Source organism: Heliconius melpomene, chromosome 10, assembly GCF_056956725.1.
Source record: "Heliconius melpomene rosina isolate 202511_hmr_F chromosome 10, ASM5695672v1, whole genome shotgun sequence".
NCBI classification, from domain to species: Eukaryota; Metazoa; Arthropoda; class Insecta; order Lepidoptera; family Nymphalidae; genus Heliconius; species Heliconius melpomene.
Window position 1 is genome coordinate 9061848 of NC_140398.1, and position 15875 is coordinate 9077722.

Below are 15875 nucleotides of genomic sequence, written 5' to 3' on the forward strand. Positions count from 1 at the left end.
ATATCTCAACCCTTAACTCTACCCTTAGATAAACCACACTTGTACCACCTTTTATAGTGCTTGAATATTTTATTTAAAGGGTTAGTAGAGGTGGTAATTTATCTTAAAATGTTTTATAATAAAATATAGGGTAAGTTTAAGGTCAACATTGTTTTTCACTGTATATTATATTTATGTTTTATATTAGTTTATTTGCGTTTGAAGGCGTAACGTTTTTGAGTAATATTACTCATTTCAGATTGAATCTAATACCTAAGAAAAAAGGTCTATTAATAAATTAATTTATTGTTACTAAAACATATAATTGCAAATATAATAAACTTACTTACATATCCACGTACGCTGTTAACTATAAAAACTATTCTCCGCAATATATTGTCGTAGTATTTATTTTAATAATTGGAGTTTGCTTCCACTGTTATGTCAACAAGCTATCGTAGCGGTTGAAAGCTTGTATTCGTCATATTTATCGCGTTTTTTGTTTTGAACATTTTTTCAGCTCGGCTACATTTTTATATTTTCCCAGCTCACATCTTTAGCGTGCACTAAACGGGTGTTTTTTATATACGTTAATTGAAGCGGAAAATGTATGGGAGGTTGGTGGAGCTGTAAACTACATTTTCATACTAAGCACTTTTCTTAATGCGCCTCGCTACTCTCGTCTCGAGTTTCACGAGAGCCTTAGCGTTGGATTAAGCTTGTTATGCTTGGCTAACTACGCCACGTGTGAGAAACTTTAACTTAATATGTAACTAATTTATTGCTGATTAAGTTCTAAATATTGTCTCAAAACTTAATTACATTTAAAATGTTATGGGTTACTAAATATGTATCAAAGGTTACATAACGTGGAACTATTTTAAATTGCGTCAGTTTAATACAAATATATTTACGATGAGAGTACCTACTAGAAATCCAATTTACAACTATGATAGGAATGATTTATACACGTACGTATTTGATCAAACATCATCATATTCTGCTATTATATGCATACAATATGCATGAGATTAACTGCATTGATTTAATATCAATAAAATGTGAATCGTTTCGAATTCCGCACAAAAGCGTTTCGAATTCTCATATAAAATAGATATTAAATTTAAACGTTTTTAGGCACTTTCTCAATGTGAGTTAGATTTAAATATACAATAATACTTAAATACTATTTCCTATTGAATATTACAACTTTTTTGTTTTATATTTAGGTTCAGGAAAATCCTACACGATGATGGGCGCGCCCGGCCCTAACGAAGGCGGCATTATACCGCGCCTCTGCGATGCGCTGTTTGAAAGAATTGCTGTCCAACAGTCACCACCTGCACTCACATATAAGGTAATTTCATAACAATAATTATGTTAATAAATAAATAATAATTTTTATAAGTTTACTATATTATAATTGATATAGTATCAGAGATTACAAATATTTTTAAAAGGCATTCAAAAATTCAATCATAAAAGAAGCGCTAAAACAGGTGAATTCACAGGAATCATACCTGAGCAAAATTGGTTCGTTAGTCGAGCTTTAGTCGACTTTTTTTTTCTTTGAATCTATGTTGACCTACTTGTACATGCATGTAAGTCGTCCCGCAAGGCTTTTTGTACTTGTGTTCTCTTATCATTTTATGTTGAATACAGAACTCTCCTCGTTTAGTCAGTTTTTGTGCTTTAACTATTCATATTTAAATATTTACTTTTATTCACAGATTTTTTAATACCGCTCTACTTTTTTAATGTTTTACTATTATACATATATATTTGTCAAATGATATATAAAACAATATAGTTAATAATGCTACATAATTATCAAAAAATATAGATAATAATGCAACATGCCATATACATACTTAAATTTTCAAATGTCCAAAGTTAGAGTAAAAAAAATAAAGAATTTTTACGATTCTATACGATCGGTCCAGGTGGAGGTGTCATACATGGAGATTTACAACGAGCGCGTGCACGATCTGCTAGATCCGGAGACCACGCGCCGGTCATTACGCGTCCGCGAGCACGTCGTGTTGGGGCCGTACGTGGACGGACTGTCACAACTTGCAGTCACCTCATTTCAGGTAATTGTGTGTTTATGATGCATATTCATCTTGTAATTTACACTTTTTGTTGATGGTTATAGTGTTGTTTTCCAAGTAATTAGTTAGCTTAGTTAAACTGACCATAAGCTAGGTTAGACTGTCTGTTCGAAGTAACTATCTTAATCAATTTACAGTCAATCAGATATTTATACTTATCACATGAATAAGTAATAATGGAAGAAGTTTAGAATTTATATTGAGCTGACTTTTATATTTAGAATCGAATCTATGGCTTTTGTCTTAGGAGTTGACAGTTATTAATCAGTAAACCAAATAATTTGTTTTATATGCTCAAAAGTGTCCAATTGTGCACATTATAGAACATATGTATACTATAACTTTGATGCAGTAAAAGTCACACTAAAGCCATTTGTCTCGGTTTACACTTTCAAACAACAAAGAACCGTGATAGTGCAGTAATAAAACTCGATGTAATGACGACAAACTAACGGTATCCTTTTGAATTTATCCCTGGCAGCTATTACATGGGCCATGATAATCTTCTATCTTGTTAAATAAAAGGTCACGATGTCTGAGACCTCGATAACAATCCTCTGTCGGCCATTAAGCCCTGGGCGAAATGGGTAAATAAAATTATATTTGTAATGCAGTTGTTCTTGCATTCCTTTTCCACACGTGGTGGTATAGTCCAGTAAATTTATTTTAATTTTACCTGTTTCATCGATTACTTGGAAAAGTGCAAAAATATTCAACAATTTACAAATATGCACAACATTTCTCTTGAATATTTTTCAATTAAATTGTAAATGGCAAAAATAGAGTTCACAAACATTGTCCATCAAACTGAAAACTTGACACGATGTTATTTAGAAAAAAAATATATAGCATACCTTTTTTATAATTAAAAAAGAATAATTTATTTAAGTAACATTCTGTAACGAATTGGACGCTAAATAAATATTGTTTTGGGCATCAAAAATTGAACCGTAGATGAAATCGCCGGTTCCTGAAGATTGGCCATTCTGACAGCTTCATTACGCTTAGTTGGGGCTCGAGGGCTTAACGGTATCCATTATTTCTGTCGATTCGCTTTGAACACCCTTCAGTCCAACAGTTTTCCTTTTGAAATTGTTTAATTTTGCCTTTGATACCAGTTGTTACTCTCTCTACGATTTGGTTTGGTGCTCTATTACCTTTAATTTAATTTAATCCGATCTTTCCTTGTTTTTATTATACAATAATTTTCGTTTTCTGGTTTAATTGGAACCTTTTTTTTATAACATTTCTATGATAAATTTGAATATAGACGTAAATTTTATTTAGCGCTGTAAACAGTATTTAAGTACGCTTTTTAATATAAAAATCAGCATTGTTCAGTATTCGTTCTATTTACTTACTTCGTTGCAGTTCATTTAACTGGGCGTATCCGACGCTTGGTCTCCTTCAATTATTTCAGGCTGACTCAAGTAGACTATACGTTTGTTCAGCGTCAGGTGCCGTGTACTAATTATCTTTATCAAATTATCTTATTTCTTTAACTGTGCTCTCTGTAATTCGTTATCGCTTGATTGGAAAATGCCAATATGCCAACTTTTGCAATGTCATATATTGATAAAATGTTACTACACAATATTATACATTTATTTATTTGTATTTAAAGGGACCTACTACTAACGTTAGTTAAAAAATATTTTAATATGCACCCATCTTTTCATCATCTAGGTAAGTCATTCAATTCTCTAGTTTCTCTTCCAAAAAAGTATTTTTCCTTTTGAGTCTACAGTGAAATAGATATAATAAAATATAATCCTAATTATATCTTTGTCTTCATTACGATCTGAAAAGCCTGATGCTTTTGTTATAACGTAAAATTTCAGCCTGTGTTATACAATAAATTCTGTGCGAAATCCTTTTTGAACGTGAATAGCCTTTATTATGGCTATTGCGGGTAACCTCACTTAATCCATTAGAACAATTCTTATGTTGGTTACGTTATACAATTTTAGTTAAGTTATATCTTTTTTCCCTTACACTTTTTTATTTTATGTACTATTATTACTCCTACTACTGACTGATTTAACTCTGTACTTTTAATTTACGGGTCGGAGAACCCACAAACATCGGGTACTGTCAGACACCTTTACGCAACTTACGTCCTTACTTATTGTCTATACCTACTTAATAATACTTTTGTCTTCTACACAGAATAAATAGCCTGGTTTTAATAAAATATTACATACCGAGTGCTTTCACCTACCAGCTTAGCAACAAAAACTCCTCATAATGCGTTTATGATGGATTACTGACGTCCGTGGAGTACGATGTATCTTTTTATTCTTCATTCATTTTTCGGTAGATACGCATTGCTGTGAAAAAACGTATGAATATGATATTTTTAATTTGGTTTCTCATATTTTTTCATTGTTTTTATTTAAAAAATATTGTTTTATTTTGAATTAATTTATGTTTTCAATTCTTGCACAACTTGGGCTTAATGTGCTTACATTACGTACATACATTGATACGTATGAAAATGTATATTAAGATAAATATTTATGTTAGTGTTTAAATGTAAAATGAATATTGCCATTTAAATTGATAGTAGCAATTAATTTGTTCACCTCACCCGATTAATAATGAACGTAAGCAGACATTGGTCTCTTTACAAATTGTACACCAGGTTTAATCGGTCTCTTTACAAATTGTACACCAGGTTTAATAATCTGTTGGAAATTAAATAAATTATACCATTGAGTCTATTTTGAACAACGAATTCCCGCTTCCATTATAAATTTCTAGAATATCTAGTGAAATTGTTCGAAGGGAAAACGGTACGCAAATAAACAGTTACGTCCGTAAAAAACCGCAGATTTACAACGAAAGTGAATAAATAAGGTTACACGTTCCACTGAACAGGTTATTTTTATTCTGATTTATTTTAAGTCTATTCAATATACGAGCGTATGTATATGGCGTTATATATATATATTTTTTATAAAATATATCTTCTAATATTTTCCTTATAAAAACAAAGATTATCTATAAAATTAAACATGAGCACTTTGAAAATTAATAACAAATCCAAGTTCTCTACCAAATTCAATTATAATTGTTGCCCGCATGTGATCACATCTTACCACGTTGACCTTATATAATTAACTTAGCGTGAGAATAATATTATGATTATAAAATTGTAGAGTTTATAGCATCCTTTTTCGCTAAGTGATAATTTTTGTAAAAAAATCTGCCATTTGAGCAAGCATGGCTTGAAAAGTTAAGCTTTAAGTTTCTTCTGCTTACCCTGCTATACATACAACAAAGTAGATTAAAAAGAGTTTAAAGTTTAGTGTCAATGATAATTAATTGTTAAATATACATTTTCTTTTTTAAAATTTTAAATCGAAATGAAGCAAGCGTCCGTCTGTTTTTATTACTTGATCTCGGCGCTTAAACTTTAGAATGGAAGAATAGATTCGATCTCTATTTCATTGCTGACTCCTGTACGGATTGTAGATTGAACTTTGTAAACCGCTTTCAAAGTGTTTTAGTGTTCTTATCGGACGGTTGTATATATACATATAGGTTTTGTTGAAACTCTTCAACCTTAATTTAAAGAAGCGGATATCTTAAGGAATTAATATTTTTTATAGGACCTTAGAAATTTGTGTAGATTAATTATTTACTCAATTAAGTTTTTAGACTATCGAGTACTTACTACATTTGGTTAAGATGAATTACTATAATACGAAGCAGTGAAACGTGTCTTATTTAATTTTTATGAACTGCTTTCGATTATGATAATAAATTGATTGCTTATCTCATAACCTTGATTCAACTTCTTCTAACAGATAACAAGCAAACACAATAGATGAACAAACTTGGTGAAAGTGCTATCACTATCGATTATACAGCTGGTCGTGTCTAGGACACTTCCCCTGACCTATTTCCTTTAACCGGATTCAGTTTATTCACCGAACCATTCAAGAAACCCTGTCGTGTATGTACTACTATATGAATCCCAATTTAAGATTTACTTAATAAATCCTTGTATACTGTCTTCAAGGTTTCTTTTCAAGACCAATCATGGCTCAGGGGCACAAACAAGCGATTCACACTCGGGGAAATAAAATATTTAATATTTTCATTTCCTTAAAACTAGGTTCACAGGTTCCCTTTGCCCACCCTGCAATGTGCGGCATGTAAAGCTAAAAAAGAAAAAATAATAATTTTAGTTTCAACCATTAAAATATAGTAGACTAAAAGAAATTGTGTGACACTTCAGGTAGATAAAGTAGTGTAGGATAAAAACTGTGGTGGCTGTATATCAAAACTGCTTTCAAACTATAAATAAGTAACAAGAAAAGAATGAGCCAGCAGTTTGTTCCTCGGTCTGAATGAGATTTTGATTTATGTTTCATCTAGATATTACGCCAGGAAGTTGAAGTTGTTTTGTACTTTTGCCGCTTTTATCGTGTTTTAAGATTTATATTTAGGAAAAGTATATGTATTCAAATTGAAGTTTAACATATGACACTTAATCAAATACACAGAGATACATTTAATAAACTGAAAATACGAAAGCTTATAAATTTTCTAAAGAGCAAAAGTTGGAACAGAGTTGTTATAAATTAGGAATATTAGGAGTATAATATCTTCATTAGTGAAACATGATATTCCTCAGTGAAACCCCCATACATATACCTATTTTGCCTCCCCAAGTAAGCATAAGTTTATTTCGCATTAGAACTTCGTTCAAGTAACTCAGTGTACCTACTGACTATAGATCATCGAGCCTACCTTGTTGAGAAATTTATAGAATTTATAGTGAATTCTAGTGTTTAAATAAGGAAGGAAAGAAACTGGTACTGTTTTGCCAAACAAAGTATTTCATAAAGTTGAAAAATAATTTAAAAAATAAAAACAACCGTACTTTTATACAAGTTTTCATTTAAATATATTTTAAACAATTATGCTGTAAAAGCATCTCACAAATAAATGTTTTAATTATACCGTAACTCTTATTTCATTCTCCATTAAATGTCACAAATAGCCCACAGTGCTTAATTGCTTTCGGTTTGACGTTGTTCTTTGAAAATGTTGATAATTATGACAGTTTCAAGATACAAAAGAATTTATTTTCAAACGAGTGACATTTATTATAGCCTTCCATTTGAAGAATTCTATTTATGCAATACCTTTTTTTTTTAAATATTAATATGTTATTTAAAGACTTTAAGCATCTAGTTTATAAGATATAGTTTCTTATAGTATGCAGATGAGGCATCGTGATATGATTATTATTTTCTTCTATATTTAAATAATCTGATGAAAACTGAAGATTTAGATGTTGCATACATTTAATTATAAATTCAAATACAAATATTGATACTTAGCTCGGAGCAGTTCCTGTGACTTACGACCTCAGGTGTAGGCTTCAGGGGCTCCTTTATATTGAACAAACACTAGCCTTCATTGCTCCAGCCCAATATAGCAAATTACCTTAAAGGACAATATCTACAGCCTGACTTTGCTTACAAACACTACTGCCTATGGAAGAACAATGTTGCATATTACAGATAAGAAAGAAACAGTATATATATTCATTGGTAAATACGAGTATAAGAAGTTAACATCATATTGTAGATTAATAAGGCGTTAATAGATTAGTAGAAGTTAAAATAAATGTATTTCCTAAGTAATTTGTAAATTTCTTATTGTCTTTATAATATTATGGCGTATATATTTGTGAAAAACCAATCACTTATCGGTCTACGTTGGCTAGTACAATTCATATACTTGATCTCAACAACAACTTTGACATCACCGAGTCGGTTTAAAATGACAGTAGCGGCGAATAGATGATAATTTGAATATATTAAAAAAAATACCTTGCTTTTATAACTTACAATTAGTTATTATTATATTATATTACTACTTCACTGATTCTGTAGACCAGAAGTTGTTGACTGTAGACTGTTAAGATTTTTTTATCAGCGAAATAACACAAAAGGCGCCACGCCGTCTTGACTCAGAGGGAGATATAATTTAATTATGTGGCTGGTCTTCTTAGCCTACAATGTCTATGTCAAATACTACGAAGTGGCTGCAGATGAGGATTAAATAAATCTATTGCTTTATAGTGTTATTTATAAATTTTTAAAAGAATGTCAGTAATTAATATATGTACAGATAAATATATCATACGTAACCAAAACACTAAGATATTCTTGGCGTAAAAAGATGTACTTTATGAGTATACAACCTCGAAGTTGAACAAAATGGATTTTTGCTTTCTTTTCTATTACTGAATATCAATTCAAAGGACCCTTTGAATCATCAATCTATGAATCAATATAGAATTTTTAGCTACTTTATTCCAGACCTGTTCGAGACTCCCACAAAATGGTTATATAATTTAAGCACTTAGATTTAACGTGTATATAAGTACGTATTTAAACTGTAATAGAAATTACTTTCAAATATTGTAAAATATTATAAATTGTAAAACTTATCCAGTATCTATTTTGTAATGCTTCTTCCCCGGTCAGTCTTTTATATGTTACAGATGTCTAATTTTAAAACCTTGTAATTGCTCCTCAGGACATCGACAATCTAATGACAGAGGGCAACAAATCAAGAACAGTTGCGGCTACCAATATGAACAGTGAGTCGTCGCGGTCACACGCGGTGTTCAGCGTCGTACTAACTCAGACATTGTGCGACGCGGCCACCGGAGTCACGGGGGAGAAAGTGGCGAGGCTGTCTCTTGTTGATCTCGCGGGGTCTGAAAGGGCAGTTAAAACTGGAGCTGTAGGCGATAGGCTTAAGGAGGGATCAAATATTAATAAGTAAGTACAATTTGCAATTTTTATTTTGTGACTTTAAATGAGAAGGGATATTTATGATACGTAAATAATATTAAAGACTTTAATAGATTTGTGTTTTTTGTTAAGATTTAAATTTATTGTGGGTGTTAAACATCCTAAACGCAGTACTGTACGTATAATTTTATTTTGCTTACAGGTCCCTTACAACCTTAGGTCTCGTAATATCAAAGCTAGCTGATCAATCTTCAGGCAAAAACAACAAGGACAAATTCGTACCCTACAGAGATTCGGTTTTGACTTGGTTACTAAAGGACAACCTTGGAGGCAACAGCAAAACAGTTATGGTAAATAGTTTTATATGCCTAATTTACATTCCACTGACTAACAATAGTACATTTGTATTACGTACAAATTTTGCGTTTGAGGTTCATTGAGGTGTACTCAAATAGAAACACTATTGTGTATAAATTGACGTTTGCTGCATTAAACCTATTCCGTACAATAAAATGATACATTTTGGCTTTACGTTGGAAAATAATTGGTAAAAACTAACTCATGGAGAGTACTAACAAGTACTTTGTTGTTTATTTTATGCCTATACTCGTACTTTTGTTAGGCAATATTAATTTTCTATCTGACCTTGTTCTGCCGTTTTCTATAGTGATGGAATAATATCGATGAAATGTTTAAAAGGGCTAATTAATACAATTCTCAGATAAAAATGTTTCTCAGTAAGAATATTTTCAATGTTGTCAATTTCGACATTCTCCAGCGTCGGTGATCTTTCCCCATATACTTGGGAGATGTAAATTCTGATGTAAAGCAGGTGCTGAGACGACACTGCGTTAGGACGTTCACCTTATTAATGTAACACCTGCCTATAACAGATGTGTTATTCTAAAATTTGCTCGGATTTTTGAAATAATACGTGTATGCTTCTCAGGTTGTTTTATTTTCTTTTTTAAACGGTTTTATTTATTTTAGTTTAGTTATTAATTATCGCATAATAAAAACATAAACATTTTGTTATTATAAATTATTTTACTCTAATCTATTAACATGGTCGGCAAAATACTAAAAGCATTTATTAATTAATTAAATATATTGCTCATTTATGTGGTAGGTAACATTGATGCTAACGTGGCATAGTGAAAAAGTTTCTGACTGTAACGTTATTGTGGGTATTATATCCGTTGAGTGGAAAGTAAAGAAAGAAGTGTTGACATTTGGTTTTCTCTGCCCTGTTGTACGCGGGATAGAGTGTGTAGCTGAAAAAAAAGTTAATATCCATACCTATATTATAAATTCGAAAGTAACTCTGTCTGTCTGTCTGTCTGTCTGTCTTTTCCGCAATCAGGGCCAAACCGCTAATTTAATTGTGATAAAATACTCATATAGAGATACTTGAGGGTCCCGGGATGAACATAGGATACTTTTTTTTTCTCATATTTGTAATATTTTCGTTATATACCAATATATTAAAATAATTAATTTGACAAGGAATTTATTCCGCCATGTTAATAACAATCGTCGCTACGCGTTGCTAAGCAACAGCTTGCAAAGTTTGTTGTTTTAAGAAAACGTCACCCACAGTGAGTTTGCTTAATGCATACATGGCGCGCGCCGATATAGATTTATACAAATCTCTTTATACAAATCATTAACAAAAATTAGATGATTTCTATAATTTGATATTCATCCTTATGAAAATAAATATAATAGTCACTTTTAGCATTTCATCTAGATGGAAATTATAATTTACTGTATAACATTCTAATAAATAATTAAGATGTGACTGCTTCCAAATGACCTAGCCTTCGGGCGGCATAATATGAGTATGACCGACTTTGATGATTTTGTAAATTTTTATAGATTTTCGAATTACTATTATTTTTTATGTAATTATTTGCTGCTTATAATTAATTTATCTCAGTTCGGTTATCTATACCGATGTTATACACTTAAAATATCGTAATTTTAATCATTTGAGATTTTATTTAATATTGTTCGCAAAAATTAATAATTATTTAATATAGAAAAATGTTTAGTACGCGCGCACAGCAACGTTAGGTTTTTTTTTCTAATATTAATAATTTCCTTTAGTTACTTTTACTTCTTTGGTTTGTTCATTTCGGTTACTCAGATATTTTTTCTAATAATAAATCTCCACTTATTATTATTTTTTAACTTATTTTAATGATTTAGGCTTATATTTTCGCGGGCGTAGCCGCGTCCGGGTCCACTAGTGGTTATATATTTAAAAAAATATTATATCTAGGTGGCAACAGTATCTCCAGCGGCGGATAATTACGAAGAGACACTATCGACCCTTCGTTACGCGGACCGCGCCAAACGAATAGTGAACCACGCGGTCGTCAACGAGGACCCCAACGCGAGGATCATACGGGAACTGCGGCAAGAGGTCGAGGCTCTTAAGGAGATGCTTAAGCATGCTACCGTAAGTAATTTGGTTGTTTCTTTGTTGGTTTTTTATTAATTATCTTTGATTAATTATCTATTTTGTTTATTTATAAGTTATATTTTTGTTTTTTGCATTGTATTGTCATATTTTCTTCACTTACACGAATAATGTTTATAGTTTAAATATAAAAAAAAACAATATTGTAATAAATATAAGAAAGCAGAGAGATTAAGGTGAGATTATTAAGTTTCTCTCTGAATACTTTATGACACGCAGACAATATCTACGTTAAGATTTTTAAAAAAGATATTTAAATAATTGTATAAGCTCCAGGGTAAATTTAATTAAACAACCGACTACATTGTTATGAACTTAGCTTTATAAAATGTAAGAAGCAGAAATCTCTTCAGTAATATTTAATATATAAATAATATAAAAGTTTCAACTCTATAAAGCGTTTTGCTTTGAGATATAACCCTTTGTATACTTTTTCTTTTATACGTTTAAAATATAAAGTTTGTTTAAACTAAAGGATTATCCGCATAAAGAGTAACAAAGCAAGGGCTAAAGTGCTCGAGAAAACACTAATAAGATAAAAGTGTTCGCTTACTCACTCATAAGTGGCACTTTATCTACTTAAAATGTATTAAGGGCGTCGTCGATGCTCATATATGCATACGTTTCAATCGATGTATCGAGATCGTTTAATGAAATTGGATACTATAATAATAAACAGTTTTTGTTAGTAATTTCAACAGTGTACTGGAACATTTTCAATTAATAAAATTAACTATCGGTTTATTCTCTTTATGAGAGAGAGAGGCTTTTAGAGTGATAGAACACTTAATTAATTAAAATAACATAGTTAAATATGATTAACAGTATTAAATATTTATTGTTTTTTTTATTACTATAAGTAAGGCAATGGCCGTTGCCGTGTTCTGTTTCGACAAAATACGAAGTAGGTTGGTGGTACCTTTAAAATGGACAGACGGGCAAATAGAGTTGCCTATTACTAGGTTCTAACTACTGAGGCCAGTCGTGGTGCAGGGGCAGAAACGTTCGACTGTAAACGTGACAGGTTTTGGGTTCAATTATCACTTGAGGACATTATATATATATTTAATATTTTCATTTCCTCGCGCTGGTAACGAGCACGGCGTTTGCGCTGTACCACAATGTCACCATAATTTGGCGGAAAGAGTCTCCGCGAAAACTGAAATGTCTTAATTGGGACCACAGTGTTTGAACCTTCCCTCTGCTTACTCTACTACTATGTGTGGGATACAGTATGAAGTTTAAAAAGATGTACCTTGTATAATTGTAAAAATATAACGATCTATTTATTTCTACGAATCCTCACAATGCGATTTTTTTTCTGTACTGTTGCACAATAATCTTGGTTCTATGATCACGACATTTTGCACGTGTTATATAAGAATGTCTACGTATAATACTTAGATAGGTATAATCAATTCGTTTACCTTTTTAACAAAGTACAAGGCCAAAACTATCATATCGATTAATACACATCAATATGTAGGAATGCTGCATTTTCTATTTTTGATAAATAAACTTAATGAGGAGTGTGAGATCTTTGTCACATTTAATATGGAATACAAAAATATAGGTTTATTAGGTCTAGTTGTATCGAACTATGTAATAAAGTCTAAGAATCTGAATTTGAATCAATGAGGTACAATAATTATATACTCCTGAAACTTGGCGGTTATACGTAGATTAGATGACAATATAATATTATGAACTGTCATGGATCTCAGCCATAAACGAAACATTTTCACCCTAAAATAGTTATAATTAGATACATTTGCTTCATATTTTTTCAGTTTTAATAACTATTATAATTTTGTAAAGGGATCTCCTGTGGGCGAAGACGTGCACGAGCAATTGGCACAAAGTGAGCACCTGATGAAGGAAATGTCCCGCACTTGGGAAGAAAAACTCGTCGAAACTGGTTAGTATTTAAATAAAATTAAACCTATTCTATGCTTTATTATGCAAAAACAACGAACGAATACAGGCCAAAAGGTGTACAACAACGTTGGTATAAAAGTATTATGTGATATTTAATTTAAGCTAGCAGGATTTTTACGTTTAGCTCAGGTCAAGGACTCTAATACCGGAAAAAGTGGGAGCTCCCGTGAGATAGCGAGGCAAAGTTTATTTAGTTTTCATAAATTTTTATAACTACTACTATTATTTACTTTTCGTATAAGTTTTGTGTGGAATAATTAAGGTCAACGTTTTTTTAATTTTGAATATTGTGTGAGGTTTATTTTAATATATTTTTCTGGGTTGAAATTCCATGCGAGATGTTTTATTTTTTAACCGACTTCAAAAAGAAGGAGGTTATCAATACGACTGTATTTTTTATGACTTATATTTTGATTATTATATTATAGATAGTAACTGATTTTAACTAAATTTTTTTGTAGTTAGTGAAGATAATTACGTTTATACCTACACATATACCACAATTTTGTTCCAATGTATACAATAGATTGGTATGTGCATTTGTTCTACTACTACTTACTACTACTATTTGATGTTACTATTTGATGTTATTATTTTAGTTATGTTATTCTACCCATCCGAAGTCCTCCAAAGGTGTAATAGCTTAAACTCAAATGTTAATTTGAATTTAAATTTGAAATACGTTATATGTTTTCACAGGTCGAATACAAAGCGAAAGGCAACATGCTCTCGAAAAGATGGGCATTAGCGTGCAAGCGAGCGGCATTAAAGTTGAGAAGAACAAATATTACCTTGTAAATCTCAATGCGGATCCCTCCCTCAATGAGCTGCTTGTGTATTATTTAAAGGTACATAAGTATTATCAAACCTATTGTTGCTTGAAAAGCTGGGATTTTTCGTAATATGAGTCACTATTATTTATGTTATCTGCTACGGTGACCTGAGTGGCGGTCGTGGTGCAATCTGACTGCAAATAATCGTGAATACGATGATTGTAGGTTCGATCCTCATTCAAGGAAATATTACAATTAACGAAGTGTCTTAACACTAGGTTCTCTTTGCTTACTGGAAAATAGTGTGCAGCTGTTTTCCTAATTTTTTATGAATTCTATCTTAAGAATATTTTGATCTACTACAATATTAAGCTTTTTTAATTGAAAACAATGTAGTAAAAGTTTTAATTACATTGTCAATTTTAAGTTTCACTTGATTGTACACGTTTGGCTCAGATTGGCCATTTGCGCATCCGTCTAGTGTCGAGTTACAACAAACTGAGTAACACAAAAACTTTCTCCATGTAAACTTTAAAGATTTGCGGTTTCATTCAATTACACTAGAACAACGTAACTCTAAATGTACACTATATTACTATATATACTATACGTGTACATTTTGCTAGCATATTGACATTTGTAGGGGCTCTCCCTGTTCTGAAAATATTTTAGGGAGAATGAATTAAAATATAATGAATAAAAAAGCAACGTCAGTACGTTGCTTATTATTGTAGAACTATAAAAAAACGATAACGATAATTAATTGAACAGGAAAGAACTCTAGTCGGAGCTGACAGCGAAGCCGACATCCAGCTGTCGGGGCTCGGCATCCAACCGCAGCACTGCCTGCTTGTGGTGGAGGGAGGCGGCCTGCGCATGGAGCCGCTGCACGGCGCGCGGTGCTTCGTCAACGGCACGCCCGTCGTGTCCGGCGTGCGCCTCGGACACGCCGACCGCATACTGTGGGGCAACCACCACTTCTTTAGGGTTAACTGCCCTAAGGAGACTGGTGAGTGTTCCCCCTGTTTCATTGTTCAAATATTTCTATTGAGTTATTATTATTATTCAAAATTAAATACATGATGCATTTATCAGAATTAACACATGTATTTTTTTATAAATATAGCTTAAATAATTAATATTGATTCAAGAACTCAATAACCCCTAGCCACGGATTACTGTAGTATTCGAAACGTCCGTTTTCCAAAAATATATACCTAATACTAAATAATAGCGATTAATATGTTTAGGTAAATAGTTTCATTTAAAAGGTGTAATAATCGTCAAAATCAAAGATCTTATTAATTCATACTGATTTTAAATAAAAACATGTAACAAAAAATATATTACCTTGTTATTATGTAATTTATATGCGTTGTATATTCTATATATAAAGCAGTGACGTATAGTGAATATACGTTTGTATAGTTATGAAAATAAAGCCGTAGCTAAGAATATGTTTTAAATATAAATAACAAAGTTAAAAATAATATACACATTTGAGGATGCCTTCTTAATAAAAGAACATGCATAATTAGCATTATTCATAGATCAAATTCGTTTTGTGATTTAATTTATATTGTATATTGTGAATATACAGCAGCGGCTGCATCTGAGCCACAAACCCCGGCACAACCCATAGACTACAACTTTGCACGGGACGAGATAATGCTCAACGAGCTCAGCAACGACCCCATACAGACTGCCATCTCGCGACTTGAGAAACAACACGAGGAAGATAAACAGGGTAAATTTACTACAAATCATTATAAAATTTTAAAAAGTTTAACGTTTTCACATATTA

General features: G+C 31.6%; 1 protein-coding gene across 8 annotated transcripts in view; it reads left to right on the top strand.

Annotated features, from left to right (window-relative positions):
• Khc-73 (Kinesin heavy chain 73) overlaps positions 1 to 15875 on the top strand; it is an 85018-nt gene that overhangs the window by 45266 nt on the left and 23877 nt on the right. For 6 of the 8 annotated variants that reach the window (XM_085190701.1, XM_085190703.1, XM_085190706.1 and 3 more), the window contains exons 4-12: positions 1209 to 1336; positions 1923 to 2072; positions 8655 to 8902; positions 9078 to 9225; positions 11160 to 11339; positions 13179 to 13278; positions 13998 to 14146; positions 14843 to 15080; positions 15672 to 15818. In XM_085190701.1, the coding sequence (XP_085046827.1) occupies positions 1209 to 1336; positions 1923 to 2072; positions 8655 to 8902; positions 9078 to 9225; positions 11160 to 11339; positions 13179 to 13278; positions 13998 to 14146; positions 14843 to 15080; positions 15672 to 15818 (1488 nt within the window). The remainder of the gene's footprint in view (positions 1 to 1208; positions 1337 to 1922; positions 2073 to 8654; positions 8903 to 9077; positions 9226 to 11159; positions 11340 to 13178; positions 13279 to 13997; positions 14147 to 14842; positions 15081 to 15671; positions 15819 to 15875) is intronic. The other 2 variants (XM_085190702.1, XM_085190704.1) reach the window with 1 other exon arrangement.